General features: G+C 42.5%; 1 protein-coding gene across 4 annotated transcripts in view; it reads right to left on the reverse strand.

The window, feature by feature from the left end:
- PDS5B (PDS5 cohesin associated factor B) overlaps positions 1-19,638 on the reverse strand; it is a 272,948-nt gene that overhangs the window by 50,121 nt on the left and 203,189 nt on the right. For all 4 annotated transcript variants that reach the window (XM_034758647.1, XM_034758648.1, XM_034758645.1 and 1 more), the window contains exons 20-24: positions 18,424-18,547; positions 17,482-17,640; positions 16,690-16,758; positions 13,080-13,216; positions 2,932-3,055 (exon numbers count right to left, since the gene is read on the reverse strand). In XM_034758647.1, coding sequence (XP_034614538.1) covers positions 2,932-3,055; positions 13,080-13,216; positions 16,690-16,758; positions 17,482-17,640; positions 18,424-18,547 — 613 coding nt within the window. The remainder of the gene's footprint in view (positions 1-2,931; positions 3,056-13,079; positions 13,217-16,689; positions 16,759-17,481; positions 17,641-18,423; positions 18,548-19,638) is intronic.

Raw genomic sequence — 19,638 nt, forward strand, 5'->3', positions numbered from 1 at the left:
CGTATAGTGGAATACAGAGAGGGACCACACACCTTAATGTAACTGGAGTTCTTAAAGACAAGTAACTTTTCTTTCTCTGAGTGAGGGCCCCTATGTGTATTCCACCATGGGTGATTCACAAGCAGTTTTCTTTGAGGAAAAGCATGCAAGGACCTCTGCTCTACCACTAATTGGAGGACTGCTCTGCCAAAAGCTGTATCAGTTGTAGAAGTCTGCACCAGAGCATATGTCTTGTGAAAGTGTGAACAGAGCTCCATGTTGCCATTTTACAAATTTCCAGGAAAGGAACCTCTTGGAGCAAGGCTACTGATGCAGTCTGTGTTCTAGTCAGGCGGTCCCTTACCCCCTCATGGGAGAGAGGTTGCCTTTAACACGTAACAGAGTATGATGCAATCTGAAATCCATTTGGACAGGCTTTGGGATGAATCTCTTACAAGTTCCACAAAGGATACGAACAATCTAGGTGATTTCCTAAAGGACTTATTCCTTTGCAGGTAGAATGCCAAGGGTTGATGGACACCCAGAGTGAAGCCACTTCTCCTCACTGGAGGTTTGCGGCTTTGGGAAGAACACAGGTAAGAAAATAATCTGATTTAGACGGAATTCTGAGATCATCTTGGGGGTGAAATTTGGGTGTAATCTCAGGGAGACACTGCCCCTACGGAAGACTGTGTAAGGCAGATCAGTCTTAAGGACCTCCAGCTCACCTACTCTTCTGGCTAAAATAATGGCCATCAGAAAGACAAGCTTCACTGATAGGTGGGCAAAGGAACATTTGGGTAAGGGTTCAAAGGAAGTCTTTGTTAACGCTGAGAAGACTCAACTGAGGTCCTAAATCAGGGTAAGATTTCAGTATCGTAAGAAAGGTTCTAATGATAAGCCCTTTAGAAAACGTACTGTAAGAGGATGGGTGAAGATTAAGTGGTTGTCAACTGCACAGTGACAGATGCTGATAAGCAGCTAAGTGCATCCGTAGGGAGCTAAGAAATAGACCAATGACTTTAAGAAGAGGACATATTCCAAGATGATAGGGATGTCAGAATCCTCTGGTGTTACCCAACAATGTTGACACCAGATACAAAATCTTTTCCACTTTGCCACGTAGCACTTTTTTGTGGACTCCTTCCCTACGACTATTATAGATGGATTGAACTGCTTCTGACCATGTCTTTTCTAGGTCTGTTGCCCATACGAATGAATACCAGGCATTTAGGTGTACGGATGCAGGAGTGGAATGACTGATCTTGCCTTTGTCTTGGATCAACAGGTCTGGGAAGAGCTGGATATGGATGCATGAATGTGCTGACATCTGGAGAAAGATGGGAAACCAGAATTGTCTATGCCACCTGGGAAAAAATCAGGATCACCAATGCTCCCTCTTGCTTGTTCTCTCTTAGAATCTAAGGTAAAAGTGGAATAGGTGGAAAGGCTTATGTTAGTTGCCCTGTCAATAGAACCAGACATGTGTCTCCTCTCCTGAGGAGAGTCCCTGAAGAGAGACGGGGAAGAAGGTTTGGAGGGGAAAAGGAAAGAAATTCTATAGTGTTGCCAGTATAGATGATCTCCAGGACTCATTTGTCTGTCACTAAAAGATGCCAACCTTGGCAAAAATGAGCTAGGCAGCTACCAAATTGGATGCTGGAGTCCTGGAGAGATCTGGTAGATGGATTGATTTGCAGCTCTCAAAGATCTTGTCATAAGTGCTTTCTAATGGGAGGTTGGGGTTGGAAGCAGGGTGAAGGCGGAACAATATGCTTGCTCCACTGTATCCACTGCCGCTTGCCGGGTCGTTTGTAATCCTTTTGATGATAAAAGGGTTGAGGAGCTGGTCACTGCTTGTATGTTTGCAAACTGGTATGGTATTTCTCCCTGGCTCTGGAATGTAGCTAGCCAGTGAGTGACCGACGGCCCTTTAGTCCTTTAAGGAATATAACATCTCATCTGTCTTTTCACTGAACAAACTGTTTCCCTCAAAGAGCAGATTTTCCATCATGGATTGGACTTCTTTGGGAAATCTGCAGGATTAAGTCCACAATGCCCGAAAGAGGACTATAAATATAGATGCCAGCCAGTAGGAGGCTGTATCCACTGTATTGCCTGAGGCCTGAAGAGGAGATCTAGCCAGCAGTTTGCCCTCTGTGATGAGCACTTTGAACTGCAGCCTATCCTCCGGCAGAGTGTGTCAGTGAATTCTCAAGCTTAGTATAATTAATTTAGTGATACTTTGACATTAGTGCCTGATAGGATTTTACTTCAACCAGCTTCCCATTCCGCATAGCAAATTTTCTCCCTGAGAGATCTAAATGTTTTTAACTTTTCTACTAGGAGGAGTGGATCTCAGCTCCTTCCGAGTCCCATGAGCCTGAGTCAGCTGACAGAGGCCAGCAGCGGTTATTTAATTGCAATGTAGCTATACCTTTAAGGTCTGCAGGATGAGAGCTCTTTTCTGCAGACCTCAAAATAAGTCAATATCACAAAGTGAACTTTGCATGGCCCGTAAGAACCGAAGCTCTCTCTAAAAATCATCATACCCCAGTGTATCTTTCTTACATTACTACGTCAGCATTAAAATAAATTTGTTATCTAGCTGAAATTTAGCAAATAGATACTAGAAGAATCTTTTAGTTGCAATGAATACCAATTTTTTAATGCTCGGTCCACTGCTCTTACTATTAGACCACTCCTTTATTGCTTTTAGTTCCTAGTAGTATCCATCATTTCAACATAATAAAAAAACCTTGAATTTTCAGGATCATGAGAAACAAATTTAAAATTGAGGACAAGTTAGAATTGCAATCTGAATATTGAGAATGACTCTTCAAATGAATATTCTTAGTGATCTGAAGCCACAGATTATTAGCATACATATTAGCTGGTTCAGAGACACACACACACACACTCCTCTCTCTTCCCTCCACCCCATTTCCTTACATTAACGGCTAATGCACATAGCTGGTATTGTTCTAATGTGATGATTTCATGGTAACAAGGTTCCTGTGCCAGCTTCACAATAGCACTAGCAGCAGCCAGCCTCAGACGAGACATATCGGGTTTACTGAAAAACAAGCACAGAGGTAGATGGGTTAAATTAGTGCAAGATTATTTAAGTATCTGTGTCATGGAATCAAGTTCCTCAAGTTTGAAACAATTTTTCTCCACCATGCTGAAAAATGGCTCAGATGGAACAGTGAGGAATTTGAATGGCCTTTGCTTTCTGTACACAAAATAATTATGTAAGTAACTGAAAAGTAAAATTAGAACCTTGTAAATTAATACTTCTCATGGAATCTCTACCCATCTAGAGGTTTGCACAGTACCTCTACTAAACCTTGTGTTATTTGTTGTATGAAAGGGATTAGTTTCCAGATTCAGGACAGCATAATCACAACCTACTTAGGGTACACCTATACACTTGGGCACATTTTCCCCAAGGGAATTAATGTCCTTTGTGATTTCCTCAAAGAGTTTCACTTGAGGAAATGGTTCCAGTTTGCCTTATCATAATGCCTATGTATTAGCGAATGCTAGCACAATATGAATCATGTCCTCGTGTATACTAGGGCTTACGAAATCTCAGTATAATGGCTAAAGCATTCCCTCTCCTATGAAGCCAGATAAAGGGATCTGGTGAGTCAAACCAACCATCTCTCAACGTTTTAGGAGTTCCAGTAATTGATTTACATGCTCCCCTAATCAGGCATTTGCTATTTTCCAAATATGGTTGGATTTTTGGTACACTGAGTAATACTATAATGACAAAGAGATCATAAGAGTATAAAACAGTTTCAACTTATCTCTGCAAATTGGTATTGACCCAATATGTATAAACTTATAATCACTTTATTGCTAGCCTTCAGGGACTTTCAAAACCCTCTCTCTCATTTCTGGTAAATTAGCATTTCTTTTGGCCTTCTGTGCATCTAATTGTCAAAAAGAAATAGATCTCGAAGAGTCTCATGTCTCACACAGGCTCTGGCTTGGGCCTGGACTCTAGTGTTGACTGCTACAACAAGCATAGCTTTTTCCCCTGGCAACTTGTAGTAGAAAATAGATCTAATTAATGAGGGGATAAAATTATTGATATATGAAAGATGACAAAATACTGAACGCCTTAATCTTTCTCTCAAGTATTTATGGAGCAACAGCCACCAGATTATTTTAAATTCATCTTTATCATGAAAAATATATTTAAAAGTTGGGGTGATTAGGAAGGAAAAGATTGTAACTATACTTATTAATAACCAGAACATGACAGAATACTTGGCGATTTTGAACATACTCAAATTGTCTAGTCGTGTACCGTAAAGTTTTAAGGGGGTTAGCTAACAATTTTTTTGAAGTCATGTAGAACTGGAATACTACTACAACAAAAAGGGCATGAAGAATGATTCTGGAATTTTCTAGTGCACAGTGGCTTCTAACTAAAATAGAACGGAAAAAAATTGAGAGAAAAAACAAGTGTGCTAATTGAGACATATGCAATAAGTAGCATGGGTTTATAAAGAATAAAGTCTTGCCAGACAAGTTTGCTTTCTTTGTGGTAGAAATCTATTGGTTGGTGAAGAGAAAGGATAAGCTTAAGAACTCAATTTTACTCAACCATTTTACAGTATCACAAAATCTTATTTTGAAAATTAAGTCAGATTTTACATGTAAACTGGCTAAATGATTACAAAGTTCAAATTATTCATATTAAATATTATTTGTATTATAGCAGTGCACAGAAGCCAGAATAAGATCAGGGCCCAACTGTGTTAGAGATTATACAAACACATAAGAGACAATCCCAGCCCTTAAGCGTTTACAATCTGAATTAAAACAAGCCACAAGTGGTTGTAATAAGCAAATGAATTAAGAATGTGGGGGGGAAGGCCAGAGGGATGAGGCTAACAGCAATCACACATGGTGTATTGTATAGGAGACATTGTAAACAGAAATATGAGGATTTAAGAAAGGGATTCTGATATAAGGCATATATTTGAAACTGCAGCAAAGTGAGACCAAATGGGTAGATAAATTGTTGGACCGGAGTACTCAGTCTTAATTTTGTGAAGTTCTGTTGTACATAATCTAAAGATGTGTCTTGAAAGCACTTGTAAAAATCAATGGCTTATAAACTTCAATGTAAACTGACATTTTCTCTCATGCCACAGACTAATACTTAGGTATGTCAGAAAGAAATCCTCTTCTGAATGCACAGCATGTAAATGAAAGTTGTCTAACCCTCTAAATTTCTTCCAGGTCACATGGAGCGAAAGGATTCCTCTGAACAAATCAAATCCTTTGGCAATAGGGTATCAAGCTGGAGCCCAGAGGCAGCATTATGCCTGAATCTATAAAGCAATGGCAATTGAAACAGTATATTTTTCTTTCATCCAACTCTTGGTTTTCCCCTGCTAGTTTCATTTTTCTGTAGGCCTTCATTCTAGATCCATGTGGATGGCATGGCCCTTCAATATTCTTATTTCCAAAATGCAGTTTTATGAGGGGTGGCTTTTGGGACTTACTGCCAGTCAGTACTTCGGTGGGGCTGGAGATCTCTTCAAATAGATACTTGCCCTAGTATCAGTGTTCTTGCCCTAATATCAGAATTTTAACAGCTATTTGCAGCAGCTGGTGTCCTGTGGTATTGCAATATCCTAGTGCTCTTTTCACAAATACTTAAGCAATACTGTATTTTTACATTTAATGCTTTATTTACATCAAATAAAAACAGTATTAAAACAGCGTGGTGTGGCAGCTTTAACTTAAATTGTTTTAGTTTAGCCTATTTCAATTAAGTCTCAAGCTTTTCTAAAGAAATATTTAAATTTAAAGGGTATTATCAAGGTAAATAAGCCAAAAATATTTCATCTGTACATGTGCTAACATTGTATGCATAAAGGAGTATAGTTGCTATGTAGAAGATTTACCTAGAAGCTAAAAAATAAAGCATTGAAGCCAACTATCCAAAGAAAGCAACAGAGTCTCCTGTGGCACCTTTAAGACTAACAGATGTATTGGAGCATAAGCTTTCGTGGGTGAATACCCACTTCGTCAGATCACCCATGAAAGCTTATGCTCCAATACAACTGTTAGTCTTAAAGGTGCCACAGGACTCTCTCTTGCTTTTTACAGATCCAGACTAACATGGCTACCCCTCCGAGATACTATCCAAAGACACTACACCTCAGAGAAATATCTTAGCAGTTGCAGTCTACCAAGTTTCTTCAGCCAACTGCCCCATGGTTTAAATGGGAGGTGGCTAGTGTCAAAGTGTTTTCCATGTGGTGCTCCCACTGGAACCCAGTTCATACCTACATATGACAAATTCTGGACTTGGCAACTTTCAGAGGATGCTGCAAGGCCCATGTCCCCATACTGTCCGTAAAGAAGTGGGGCTGTATAGGTGTATAAATGAGAAGAGGGGGGTTAGAATCTTATCTATGGTGGATGGGAGATTCTCTTGCCAAGATAGGGACATTCTTGAGGAGGGCGACTGAAGAGGAAACCGACCTCAGTCGCTGAGTATGTGCATATCCTGGATGGATATTGTGAACCTGATGGTGTTTGATACAGTTCAAGACCCATCTGGAGAGCTGTTGGGCTGATATATGTCTGTGCCTTTAGACCTATTTGCAATGGAAAGAAAGAACTTAGGAGATTTCCTAAAAGCTTTTGTCCTGTCCAGGTAGAAGGCAAGAGCTCTCTTAACATCCAGCATGTGAAGTATGGCCTCTCTGTTATTGAGGTGAGGCTTAACATAAAATGTCAGGAGGTGAACTGGTTGGTTTATGTAAAAGGATGAGGTCACCTTGGACATGATCTTTGGGTGTGGCCTCAGAGTAACCTTGTTGTGAAAGAAGACTGTAAAAGGGGGGTGCACCCATAAGCACTGTTATCTCCCCTGTTCTCCTTGCCGAGGTGAGGGCAACTAGAAATGCGGTCTTCATTGATAGGTTTGTGAGTGAACAAGTGGCCATAGGTTCAAAGGGCAGTCCAATCAGGCTCTTTAAAATTAAGTTCAGGTCCCATGTTGGGATGGGATGTATGGGTTGGGGAAAGAGGTTCGCTATACCCTTCAGGAACCTCTTTGTTTGAAGTGTGAGAAAACTGAGTATCCCTGTTTGTTGATGGAAAGTCACTAGAGACGCCAGGTTTACTTTGAGTGAACTGAGAGAGAGCCCTGACTTATTGAGAGTTTGTATGTAGTCTAACACTGCAGGGAGATGCCAGGGTAATTTGCCTGGATTTATACCAAACTTGAAACCTGGTCCACTTTTCTAGGTAATTACGACAGGTAGCCGATTTCCTACTGTTTATTAACACTTTTTGTACCTCCTAGAACAGGAGCTCTCTATGTGTTGGAACCACGAAGGAGCCAGGCTTTGAGCCAGAGTATCCATAGGTTCGGATGGAGAGTGCGTCCTTCATTCTGCAACAGAAGGTAAGGACTGAGTTCAAGAGGGATCGGTGGACAAGCCACCAGCTGCGACAAGTACGGATACCACGTCTGTCTTGACAGGTGGGAGAAATCAGTATGTTGTTTGCTTTTTCTCTTTTTATTTTTAACAGGACCTTCAACAGCAGAGGGAACGGGTGAAGCCGTATAGAAAGCCCTCATCCCATGGAAGGAGAGCATCCCGAAACGAGTGCTAGCCAAGGCCTGTCCTGGAGCAGTAGTATGGGCATTTCTTGTTCAGGTAAGTGTCAAAAAAGTCTATCATCAGTGTCCCTCACTGACAGAATGTGCTATGAAATACTGCTGGGCTCATTTCCCGCTCATAGTCATGTGAAAACTTGCACCTGAAACAGCCTGCTGTTGTGTTCTGTGTTCCCGGTAGACAGACCACTGATATTACAAAATTGTGGGAAATGCACCAGTTCCACAGCTTTAGTGCTTTTGTGCAGAGGACGGATGATCTGGCATCCCACTGGACGATTTATGCAGTACATGCACGCAACGTTGTCTGTCATGACTTTCATATATGTACCTGATAGGTGAGAAAGCGAGCACAAGCATTCCTGACTGCTCTGAGTTCAAGAAGGTTGATGTGGAGAGTCACCTCTGCGGGTGACCATTTGCTGTAAGTCATGAGGTTGTTGAGATGGGCATCCTCTGAGGGATATGTCCATAGTGAGAAGTGTCGGGGGGAAGGGAGAACTGTGTGAACGGGAGCCCTGTGCAAATGTCTGCTGGGTCTTTCCACCAATTCAGGGAGTGCTTAACCCTAGAAGGCATCAAGTGTGGTTTGTGTAAACAGTTTTTGTTTGGCTTGAAAACCGAGGTGAACCACGTCTACAGGCACCTCATGTGAAGTCTGGCATGAGATATTATGAACACGCCAGCTGTCATGTGCCCCAGAAGCTGGAGGCAAGGTATGGTCAATGTTTGAGAGCTGGTTTGCACTGTCTTTAAAAGCAAGGACAGGCTGTGAAATCTGTGCTGTGAAAGGAGCTCCTTTGCTTACAGTGAGTAGAGATCAGCCCCTACAAATTCCAAGCATTGTATTTAAGTTCGGGTCGATTTTTGGACATTGATTTGTAGACCCAGTTTCATAAATATGTCCATAGTTCCATGGGTGGCCTGTAGAGCTTCTCCGAAGGAGCGGGCCCTGAGGAGACAGTTATCTAAGTATGGGTAGATGATGATCCCAAGTATGTAGGTGGGACAGCATTACAGAGAGGACCTTGGAGAATACTCTGGGAGCCAATGAGAGGCCAAAAGGGAATACTCTGACCAAGTAATGGTCCTGACCCAGAGTAAATCAGAGGAATCATCTGTGGAACAGCAGGACTGATATGTGGAAATACGTGCCCTGGAGAGTGAGGGCTGAGAACCAATCTCCCATTCCAAAGATGGAACAGGGATGCTACTTATGCGATCACATTGAATTTTTGAGCCTTGATGTATTTGTTCAATGCTCTGAGGTCCAGTATGGGGGTCTCACCTCCCTTTTTCCTGGGGATCAGAAAATATTGAGAGTAAAACTCTTTGCCCCAGAGATGCAGTGGGATGGGTTCTATGACACCTATCTCCTGTTGTAATAGTCTCTTTTGAGAAGGGTCCCTGAAGAGGGACAGGGAAGGGAAGTCGGGGGATAGGAGGGAGGTGAAGTGGACCGAATACCTCTGGGAGATAATTTCTGAAACCCATCTGCCGGATGTTGTGTGTTCCCCAGTTATGAGAGAACAAAGTAATGCAGCATTCAAAGGGATGCAAGGGGTTGGAAAGCGGCAGCTGTTGTTGAAGGGAGTGGTGTCTCGGTGCCTCGACCAAGGCATCAAAACTGATGTTTTGAGGTGGAAGATTATGATGCTGAGGATTGAGGGCCTGATGGTTTGCACCTCTGAAACTTGGAGCTTTTTCTCTGTGGTTTGTAATAGTGTTGTGGAAACTGAGGTGTACGCAGTTTGTGAGACGACTGATTAAGGGGAGGTATTCGACAGTTATCTGATCCTCCTTCAGAAAACTTGAACGATGAAACCACAAAAGCTCGTCACATCTCAACTATCGTTGATTCAGCTGATACAGCAGTCCATTCCATCTCAAATGCTGTCTGGAGCACTGTTTTAGCCACCAACTATCCCTCGTTGATAATGGCTCAGAATTGTTCCCATTGTGACTCCACTAGATGATCAATAAAGGCATTGAATTTGGCATAGTTCATATTGTTGTATTTTGCTGTTAAGGCTTGGTAGTTTGCAATTCTGAATTGCAAAGTAGCAGAAGAGTAGGCCTTCCTCCCAAATAAGTCAAGGCACTTTCAATCCCAATCATAGGGTGTGGATTTGGAATGATGTTAGCAGCCACAGAAATTCACTGCATCAACAACAATGGAATTAGGCAGAGGGTGGGAGAAAAGAAATTCCGTATCCCGGGGGAGGGGAACATAGTACTTTTTATCAGTCTGTCGGTGTGGCCAATGCTGACATTTGCCATACGAGTTTAACTGGATCCAAAAGGGCCTTGTTGATAGGGAGGGCTATTCTCAAGGAGGAGGATGTATGTAAAATATCTTGCAGCTTATGATGAGTGCATTACCTCCTCTAGAAGTATTTGTATGGTATTTGCCACCCTCTTTGTAAGATCTTGGAAGAGCTTAAAATTGTCTGCCATAGATGATGAAGAGGGCATAATCATCTCTTCTGGAGGGGAGGAAGAGATGTAAGAATATGGTATAACATCTTCCTCTAGTCCCACTTCCTGCTCCTCCAGGATTTCCTCAGGAGGTTCTGAGGCTCTAGATGCAGTGGTTGTGGGAGAATGCCTCAGAGTCTTTCAGTGTGAGACACCAGACACCCAAGAAGGAATGATGCCTATAGGCCAACCATGGATCCCATTTGGCCGCCACTGGGGCAGTGGGAAAGGCATGGGAGGCTGAGCCCATGGCTGGTTATGGTAGCAAGAAGGAGCACAGTAGAGTGATGAAAGAACCTCCTCCTGGTCACTGTCCAAATCTCCACTGAAAAGTGGTGGAGCTCACATAGAAATTGGAGGTGCACAGCTTGGTGCCAGTGGTGAGCCTTAAGCCTGAGATTTGCTCAGTGCCAGGGCCCTGGTACCAAATAGAGGAGACTCTGGTGCCTCAGGTATCATAAGGTCCTTAGAAAATCTAAACTCCTGTGGTGCCGCAGTAATATCTACCGGTAGCGGTTGCTGGTGTCGAGTCGATGGTGCCAAAGGGATTGGAGACCTTGGCCGCAGCAAGCGGTCTGATGATGGCTGTCTCGCAGTTGCCTGTGCTGGGGGCTTCTGTACCGGAGCCATCTGCCCAGAGGTGGTACAGTCTATGCCCCTGTCCCTGACCGGCAGTAACGCTGCTTTGGTGTCTGTGCACATAGGGTTCTCAGGCTTACCAAGGGTGTCTATTGCACCCTATGCCACCCAATCTATGAGTACTGTGTTTACATGCCTTTGATACCAAGGAGACTGAATGTGCTGGGTGGCAGCTGGGCTCCCAGTGGGGAGCTGAGAGCCCGGGTTGCAGCCTGGCTCACTCAGCAGCTCAGTGCTGAGAGCTCACATTGCCCCATTAAGTTGATGCAAGCACTCCTAGTGAAGACACAGACAGAAGAAGGGTAGTGGGGACATGGAAAACCACAGTAATTACTGCAGTGGCTGTTTGTCGACTTAAGTCTACTTAAATTTGTAGTGTAGACATGCCCTAAGAAAAGAATAAAAGCACTAAAAACTAGCTAACACCACATTTCTAAAGAAATAAAGTATCTGTAAATGGACTGCTAATCACTCCATCTTTAGCCAGGGGCGGTTGAAAAGGAACTGAGCGTGATTCTCCCCTCAAGGCAGAGCATGAGGACATGAGCATGCATGTGCGGGCCGAATGGACACTGGTACAAAGATTTCCGATCAGAAGCACAGGAACGCACATACGCCTCTGGTTGAACTCCCATAGGGACACTACTTGAAGAATTATTACTACTTAATTCCTTCGCAGACAGACTTCTATATATGGGTCATATGATGGTATTTTAAATTTAAGAGTGTTATGATTATTTACAAGCTATACTGAAATGGAATTTTCAGCTTGAGTGCAGTGACTAAAGTTAATGCACAACTGCAAAATGCTCTATTTTGCAATTCCCTACCCTCTGGACTGGTCTGGTGTTTGATTTGCATAATCATTGTAAAGTCATTTAACTATATACCAAACACGCAAATCTCTTTATTTTGACTACTGTAATCCCTCTCTGCTCTCCATTTGTTTCTGTAAACAGAATTTTCAACGTTTGCCAAGAACAATGATGGTGAACTCGGCTCCTCACTTGTGCTTGAAGAAAGATTAAAAAGTTTACACAAAAATAAACATTAGCAGTCAAAGCAAATGGGCTAACAGCCAGATGAAACAAATTGTTAAAAAGCTAATCTTCTTTACTTATGTCCCTCCTCCCCTTCATCCTTATCTCCCTTCCTAAAAGCAGTGTGCCTTCAACTATGTATAAAGTGCACCACAAGGTAAGATTTTTTTTTTAAATTTTTTTTGTTTAAAGTCAGTTTAGAAGGAGAAAAAGGAGAAATTGTGCAATTTTTCCCTCCAGTATGAAAAGTAGTTCAGAGTGAAAGGATAAGAGAAAAAGTAGAGGAAAAAGCACAACAACTCTTTACTATGATTTTGGATTATATTTATAGTAGCAAAATAAATTTGAAGTTCCCTGGACTTTTTATCTGGAAATTCAAGCCTAGAGTACATTACCTCATAAAAAGGTAAATTTTATATATAAAGTACACCTCTACAACGCGACCCGATATAACATGGATTTGCATACAACGGGGTAAAGCAGCGCTCTGGGGGCCGGGGCAGCGCGCTCTGGCAAGTCAGCATGTCTGGCTCTGACGCGCTGCTCTGAGCAGCGTGTTAAGGGTGGGAGGCAGGTGGGCAAGCAGGGTGAGGAGGCAAATGGGGAGGTAAGCAGCAGGCAGGAGTGGGGTGAGGAGGTAGGTGGGCGGAAAGACAGCAAGCAGGAGAGCGGCGGCCAGGCCGACGCGGGGAGGCATGGCAGACAGACGGTGAGGAGACTAGTGGGGAGGCGAGCAGCGGCAGGTAGGTGGGGTGAGGAGGCGAGCGGCGGCTGGGAGTGCTGGGCAGACGGTGAGGAGGCTAGAGGGGAGGCTGATTTTTCCTGGGCCCCGCACCCCTCTAGGGACAGCTCCGACACGCTGCTCTGAGCGGCATGTTAAGGGTGCCAGGCCAGGGCCGAGGGATTGGTTAAGGGGCAGAGGGTCTCAGGGGGCAGTCAGGGGACAAGGAGCGGGGGGGCTGGATAGGTCCGGGGTTCTGAGGGGTCAGTCAGGGGGCGGGAAACAGGTGGAGGTCGGATAGGGGGCGGGGCCAGGCTGTTTGGGGAGGCACAGCCTTCCCTACCCGATATAATGCGGTTTCACCTATAACACGGTAAGATTTTTTGGCTCCCGAGGACCGTGTTTTATCGGGGTAGAGGTATATAACATATCCATACATCCCAAATGCCTTTAAATTCTTCTTCTCCATACAGTGCGCATTGCCCCTTCTAAGTTACTGAAACTGTTGAGCAATTATACTGTCCAAATAGATGGTTTCACTTAATTGCCGATGGTATACCTAATTTTTCCCTGTTCTGTCAAGTCTCCATCACTATGCAATATTGTTGTTAGCAATCTCAGAGTAGAAGTTCCTGATTTACTGTGGTTATTCTTCATTCCTAGCAACCATCGAACCATCATCTTAATGGCCTGGATCTGAAAGAAAAGTTCACAAGTAGTATGTTAATTACGCTCTGCAAACAAAATTTTGAAATAATCTCTGTAGTAGTCTCATCACTTAGCAATATAATCTTCTCAAATGCTTTATTAGATAGAGAACATATTCCTCATAAGCATGTGAAACATGCATTCATCATTGCAATATGCATAGTTTCTAAATTTTCTGAAATGTAAATAAACCTTACTAGTTTTTATGAAATACAGCAATTTTTCATTGAAAGGTACAATAAAAAAATTATACAACATTTACTACTGTAAGTTAACATCTGCTACAGAACATGGCTAATCAAGCCTTTCACCACAAACATTCACATCCGCTGTCCTGTGACACCACATAATATTTAATTTGAATTACATGATAAATGTATTACTATTAAACGCTGGAACTCACAAGACAGCCAATATAAATAATCCAATCACCATTTATTTTGTTTTTATGCCTATGAAGAGCAAAATTATTATCTTATTTGTGCACAGAGATCTAAGATGTTGAGCAGATTCCCCCACTGTTGTCCCTCTTGCTGCTCTCCTATGACTTTACTATAATTTTCCCTTTTCCTCCCTCACAACATATTTAGCCCTTTGTTAAGATCACCTTTTTTAATACCTACCTGTGGGATTTTGTCACCTGCCCCCTTTGAACCTAGTTTAAAGCCCTCATCCCTAGGTTGGTGAGTCAGTGTGTGAAGATATTCTTCCCCTTCTTGGTCAGATGGACCCCATCTCTTCCCAGCAGTCCTCCTGTTCAGAACAGCATCCCATGGTCAAGGAAGCCAAAGCCCTTCTGTAGACAAGATCTGTGCAGTCATGCATTTATCTCCAGGATGCACGTGTCCCTGCCTTGGCCCTTACCCTCAACTGGGAGGATGGACTAGACTGCCACCTTTGCTCCAAACTCCTTCACTCTCACTCCCAGAGCCCTGTAGTCACTGCTGATCTGCTCAGGGTCATACATGGCAATATAATCAGCACCCATGTGGATGAACAGCATGGAGAAGTGATCAGAGGGACAGATGAACCTCAGCATCCTCTCTGTAACATCTTCAATTAAGGCTCTAGGCAGACAGTACACCTCCTGGGATATCATGCTACTGTCTGAGATGGCAAGCAGCCAGCCTCCTCCCCACAGAGCAGCCAGCTCTCCTCCTTCCTCTGGTGTTTCTGTAGTCACCTGTAGCTCGCTAGCATACTCCATCTTGGATGTCTCCATGTGCATCCTGTCAATGAAGTCCTTATGTTCTTGATATGTCTGCAGATGAGACACCTCTTCCTTCAGCTCTCTTACATGCTTTCTAAGGGGCTACACCAATGGTTCTCAAACTTTTGTACTGGTAACCCCTTTCACACAGCAAGCCTCTGAGTGCGACCCCCCCTTATAAATTAAAAAAATGTTTTTATATATTTAACACCATTATAAATGCTGGATGCAAAGCAGGGTTTGAGATGGAAGCTGACAGCTCACAACCCCCCACGTAATAACCTTGCGACCCCCTTAGGAGTACCAACCTCCAGTTTGAGAACCCCTGGGCTACACCAGCAGATACCTCTTACTGAAATAAATTTAAATAAAGGGAGTGGAGTCTCTCATCCTCACTACTATTGTGAGGTTTTGGGTAAAATACAGATAGGTGGGCTGTTTGGTTCAAGTGAAATTGGAAAGAACCTTGGGAATAAGCCTGGGATGTAATCGCAGGTAAATTGTCTCCGTGAGAGATCATATAAGGTGGGGGAACTATGAATTCCCCTAGCTCACCCACTCTCCTGGCCAATGTACTAACAGCTGGGAAGGCTACCTTCACGGTTAAGTGTAAGAGGTAGCAGAAGCCAAGGACTTGAATGGCAGGTTTATAAGTGCCAATAGTACAGAGTTCAGGTCCCACGCAGGCATAGGTTTTAATACCAGCAGGAATGTTCTGATAATGCCTTTTAGAAACTTTATTGTTGTGGGATGGCTGAAAACGGAGACATTCTCCATTGGACGATAAAATATATTAATAGCTGTTAAATATACCAGTAGTCACTGACAGATAGGCCTGATGAGTTCAAGAAGAGTAGATACTACAGGATAAGAGGAATCCTTGACTCCGCCTGAATCCTGCTGACACCACAAAGAGAACCCCTTCCACTTGGCAGTATAGCACCTTCGTGTAGACGATTTCCTGCTATTGAGAAAGACTGGCCCTCCTCTGACCAAGACTCCTCTAGCTCTGTTGCCCATCCAAAAAGCAGGCCAGCAGATGGGTGGATATAGGTTGGGGTGGCTGGTGCTGCCTCCGTTTTGCAACACTAAACTCAGAAATGACTGTAGGTAAATGCAAGGGTGAGAGGCCATCCAAAGGATCATCATGAACCAGAACTGTCTCAGCCTCCATAGTGTTATTAGAATTACTGCTGCCTTGTCCTTCTCAATCTTCTGGAGGATGCAAAGAAGCAAGGGAGATAGGAGGGAAGGTATACATCAGTGGATCTGACCACTAAACTATGAAAACATCCCCTCTGGAATTACATCCTGGGCATCCCAAGTGCAGTAGCCCAGGTATTTCCTGGTTTTTTGGGTTGCAGAGAGATCCCAATATGGAAATCTGCATTGCCAAAAAATGTGCTGCACTACAGAGTTGTATAAAAATGCTTACAATTTGGTGGTTGCATTAATATTGTTTAGCTCAAGGGTTCCCAAATTGCGGTACGTGTACCACTGGTGGTACTTCAGCTCGCTGGAATGGTATTCTGTAACAGGGTAGTCTGTCTCCTTTAAGGGGTAGTGGAGCCTGGGGCTAGTCAACTTTTAGTCTATGATATGACCCATTTAGGGAAACAGGTATTCAAGATAATAGAAGACTAGCTGGGGAATAAGAGCCAGGGCGTTAATGAAGAAGCTACCTCCTTAACATGATAAACCCCAGCTGCTAAGTGACTCCCAGTACAGGAGATAGGGCAGACAGCCTGGAGAGCAGAACTCCAGAGAGGTATCAAGTCAGGAGAATAGGATGGGAACAAGAACCAGAAGGGAGACAGGTGAGCAAGGGAAGCCAGTCTGAATCACAGGCCTGCCTCAAGAAGGATGCATGTGGGGCACCCGAACCAAGGTATAAAGTGTGAAACACCAAGGGATGTTTTGTGGAGCAAGACTGGAACCTGGATACCGGTGGGCTGGGGAAGCCCGCTTGGATCATGGCAGAGCCCCAGGAATGAGACCTGTGGAATCCCAAGAGGAAGGAATTGTGAGTCCAAGCCTATTCTGACAAAATCCTTATTTTATTTAAACCAGACATTTTTAGTTTTAGAAAGATCACGGGACTGATAAATCTGAAGGAAACATACAGAAAAGAATGACAATTATTAATGGCAGCTTTAGAAATACTAGGCATCTTTAGGTATACAGACATCATTAATTCACAATTATTATGACAGTAAATATACACCAAGAAAAAGTTTTAAGAGCTACTTACTTTGACAAGCGTTTCTGGAGAAACTTCCTCATCTGGAACCCAAAGTTTAGTTGTCTTTTTCCCAGGAAGCTAAATCAAATTTTACATCTTGTTACGTTTACTTTATTATTCTATTATTAATAGGATACGATACTATTAGTAAAGCCTACTATCATCTTATTTGCTTCTGTTTGCTTTTAAAGACAAACAGCAGCATTCATTGGTTAACTATTTTGTAATGCTAGTACATGTATTCACTATTGAAACAGCCAGTTTAATCATACTGAAAGATTTTTTTTTTTTTTACTTATTTCATTTTTCTATTTCCCAAGAGAAAGCAATTGCTTTAAAGTATAAGCCAAACTGAAAGTTAAATTCTTGTGTTTACAGACCTACTAATTATTTCAAAATTGGAATAAAGCCTTGTTAAAATGTCAAGTTGTTGGCCCAAGCACAGTAGAGGAAATCCTGACCCAGCTTGAAATCAACCACAAAAATCCCATTGACTAAAATGGAACTAGGATTTCACCAAGTGGGTTTAATATTTTTAAGAATTAGACAGTCGCTATGATCCATGAAAGGAAAAATGATTCTACACTATCAGGGAGGGGAGAAAAAGCCCTCTTAGCCCTTTTTACTGCATAAATTTCCAGTCAAGTTAAAAAAATACATGCCAAAACACCAAAATATCTCGAGATGTATATAGACGTTACTAATTTTTATAACTATCCTAATTTTCTATTTCCTGAATATCTTACCAAAGAAAAAAGTCAATTTATCAAAAAAAGCACAAATAGTTAAAAAAGTACTTACCCTATCATTCATTAGCAAATCTTTAACAATAAAGGTGGCTACCAAGGATTTCAAAGGGGCAGCAAATTGGTCTGGGGCCAGCATGGCTATATGACCAATAGAAACCAATGGTGTAATGAGATGTTCAAGGTTGCTTGGATCTAGGCTCTTATGCAGTGGCTAAAAGATAAATATAGGCAACAAATTCAGATCATATAAATCTAATCAGTTTAGCTATACTAGAATAGTACTTATTATTGAACACTAAATTCCAGTCAATGGAAAGTTTCACCTGCTACTGAAACAATGTGTTTTCTCTCTCCCTCCCTCCTTCACACACAACTTCTCCTCCCCCCCGCCCCCGAAAGCCTTGCAGGAATTATGAATTCATTAGATTAACAGATATATTTTTCTGTGTTAAATTGATGTCAAAATTACTATTTTGATAGTGGACTAAGCATTTCTTCTTTGAAAAGTGATTTAAGATCCTTCGAGATGAAAGGTACTAGAAATGTTAATTATAAAGGATGCTGAAAGCATAAATTTCCATCAGTCCCATTTAATCCCATTTACCCTGAGCTTCCAATGAAAGTGAATGATATACACTGTTCCCTTTCCAAATACAAACTGAACCATCAAGGACTGCTTGCTGGAGCCAGTAATCACTACAAGGTAAGCATAGACCCTCTACCAGAATCTATTCAACCAGCAAGATTGGAGCCCTTTAATATGACCTCCACTGCACCACCAAGAACTATTTATTTGAGATTGAAGGGAGAAAGGAAAAAAGTTCATTTCCTAGTTTTATGACTTGGGTACTGGGGAAGGACTGATAGTGGTAACTAATCTTGAAACAAGTTATTCTAACACTCATTTTAACAAAATAATAAAAATACAGAGGCATATATATGAATATGCAATATGAAGATTAAAAGAAAAATAATTAAAACCTTTTCTTCTTACCTCAAATATCTGTGCAAACTGTGTTTCTTTGCTGGAAAATATTGCATGGATGCAGTGAATGGCATACTTGGCCTGACGAGGGGGGCCTTTTTTAGCTTTGTGATGCAAGACTGGGAGCAAAGCACTAAAAATAAAAAGTGAATACCTTTTAAAAATTTAAGTTTGCTACTTTACATGCTTTCACAATACAGCTATACAAAAGAACTTATTTATACAAATGACTGGGGGACTCCTTGGGAAATTCAGTTTTTTCCCTGTCCATCTGGTTCTACAAATGTTACATATGAAAGAACATCTTTCCAGCATTACAAAAATGATTAACTTAGGAAACAGGCTGTGGTAACTGAAGTACAGTAATACGGATTTAGTTTTCAGACATGCACACTATGTATCCATAGCCAGAGAATTTGAAAGTAGTAATGTCCATTGGTCTGCACACGCACCCTGGGCCCACCTCACGGTTTTCTGAGGTGATAAAAGAGATGGGCGGACCAACCGGCTCTCCACTTCCTTCTCTACCACAAATCCAACAGATCCAAAGCAAAGGGGAAGGAGAATGGGAAGTGGAATACAAATAAGCTCTATACATCTCAAAGAACCTCCAGTCACAGCCAAGTAACTTCCTCTTCTTTTTCCAGTGATGGTCCCTATTGTATACCACTGAGGGTGATTAACAAGTAGTACCTCAGTCGGAGGAGGGTGCAAGGATGAAGATGGAATGGTTAAGTGAAAGACAGGTGTGCTGAAGGAAGAATCTGCCACTGCATCCTGCACCAAGGTGTAATGCGTAGCAAAGTTGTGTACTGAACTCCACAAGGCTGCTCTACATACGTCCCCAAGAGGGATGCCATTGAGGGAGGCCATGGTTGAAGCCTGGGCTCTCATGGAATGGACCCACACCCAGGAGTGTGGAGGAAGTCCCGATAACTGATAGAATATAATGCCCCCTGAAAACCACTTGGAGATCCGTGTGTGGAGATTGCCACAATAGCTGAAAGAGTTACAGGTTAGGCACACAGTTTAGGAGATTTCATGATCGGTCTTGTCCTCTGCAGGAAGAAGGCCAGACAGAGGGAGTGGAGATGTAGTTCCTCTACTGAAGTGTGAGGGTTCAGAAAGAAAGCTGGTAAGAAAGTGAATGAGTTGATTAAGATGAAATTGAGAGACTACCTTTGGAAGAAATTTAAGATGCAAGCGCAGGGAGATTTTATCTTA

The sequence above is a fragment of the Trachemys scripta genome, chromosome 1, assembly GCF_013100865.1.
Source record: "Trachemys scripta elegans isolate TJP31775 chromosome 1, CAS_Tse_1.0, whole genome shotgun sequence".
NCBI classification, from domain to species: Eukaryota; Metazoa; Chordata; order Testudines; family Emydidae; genus Trachemys; species Trachemys scripta.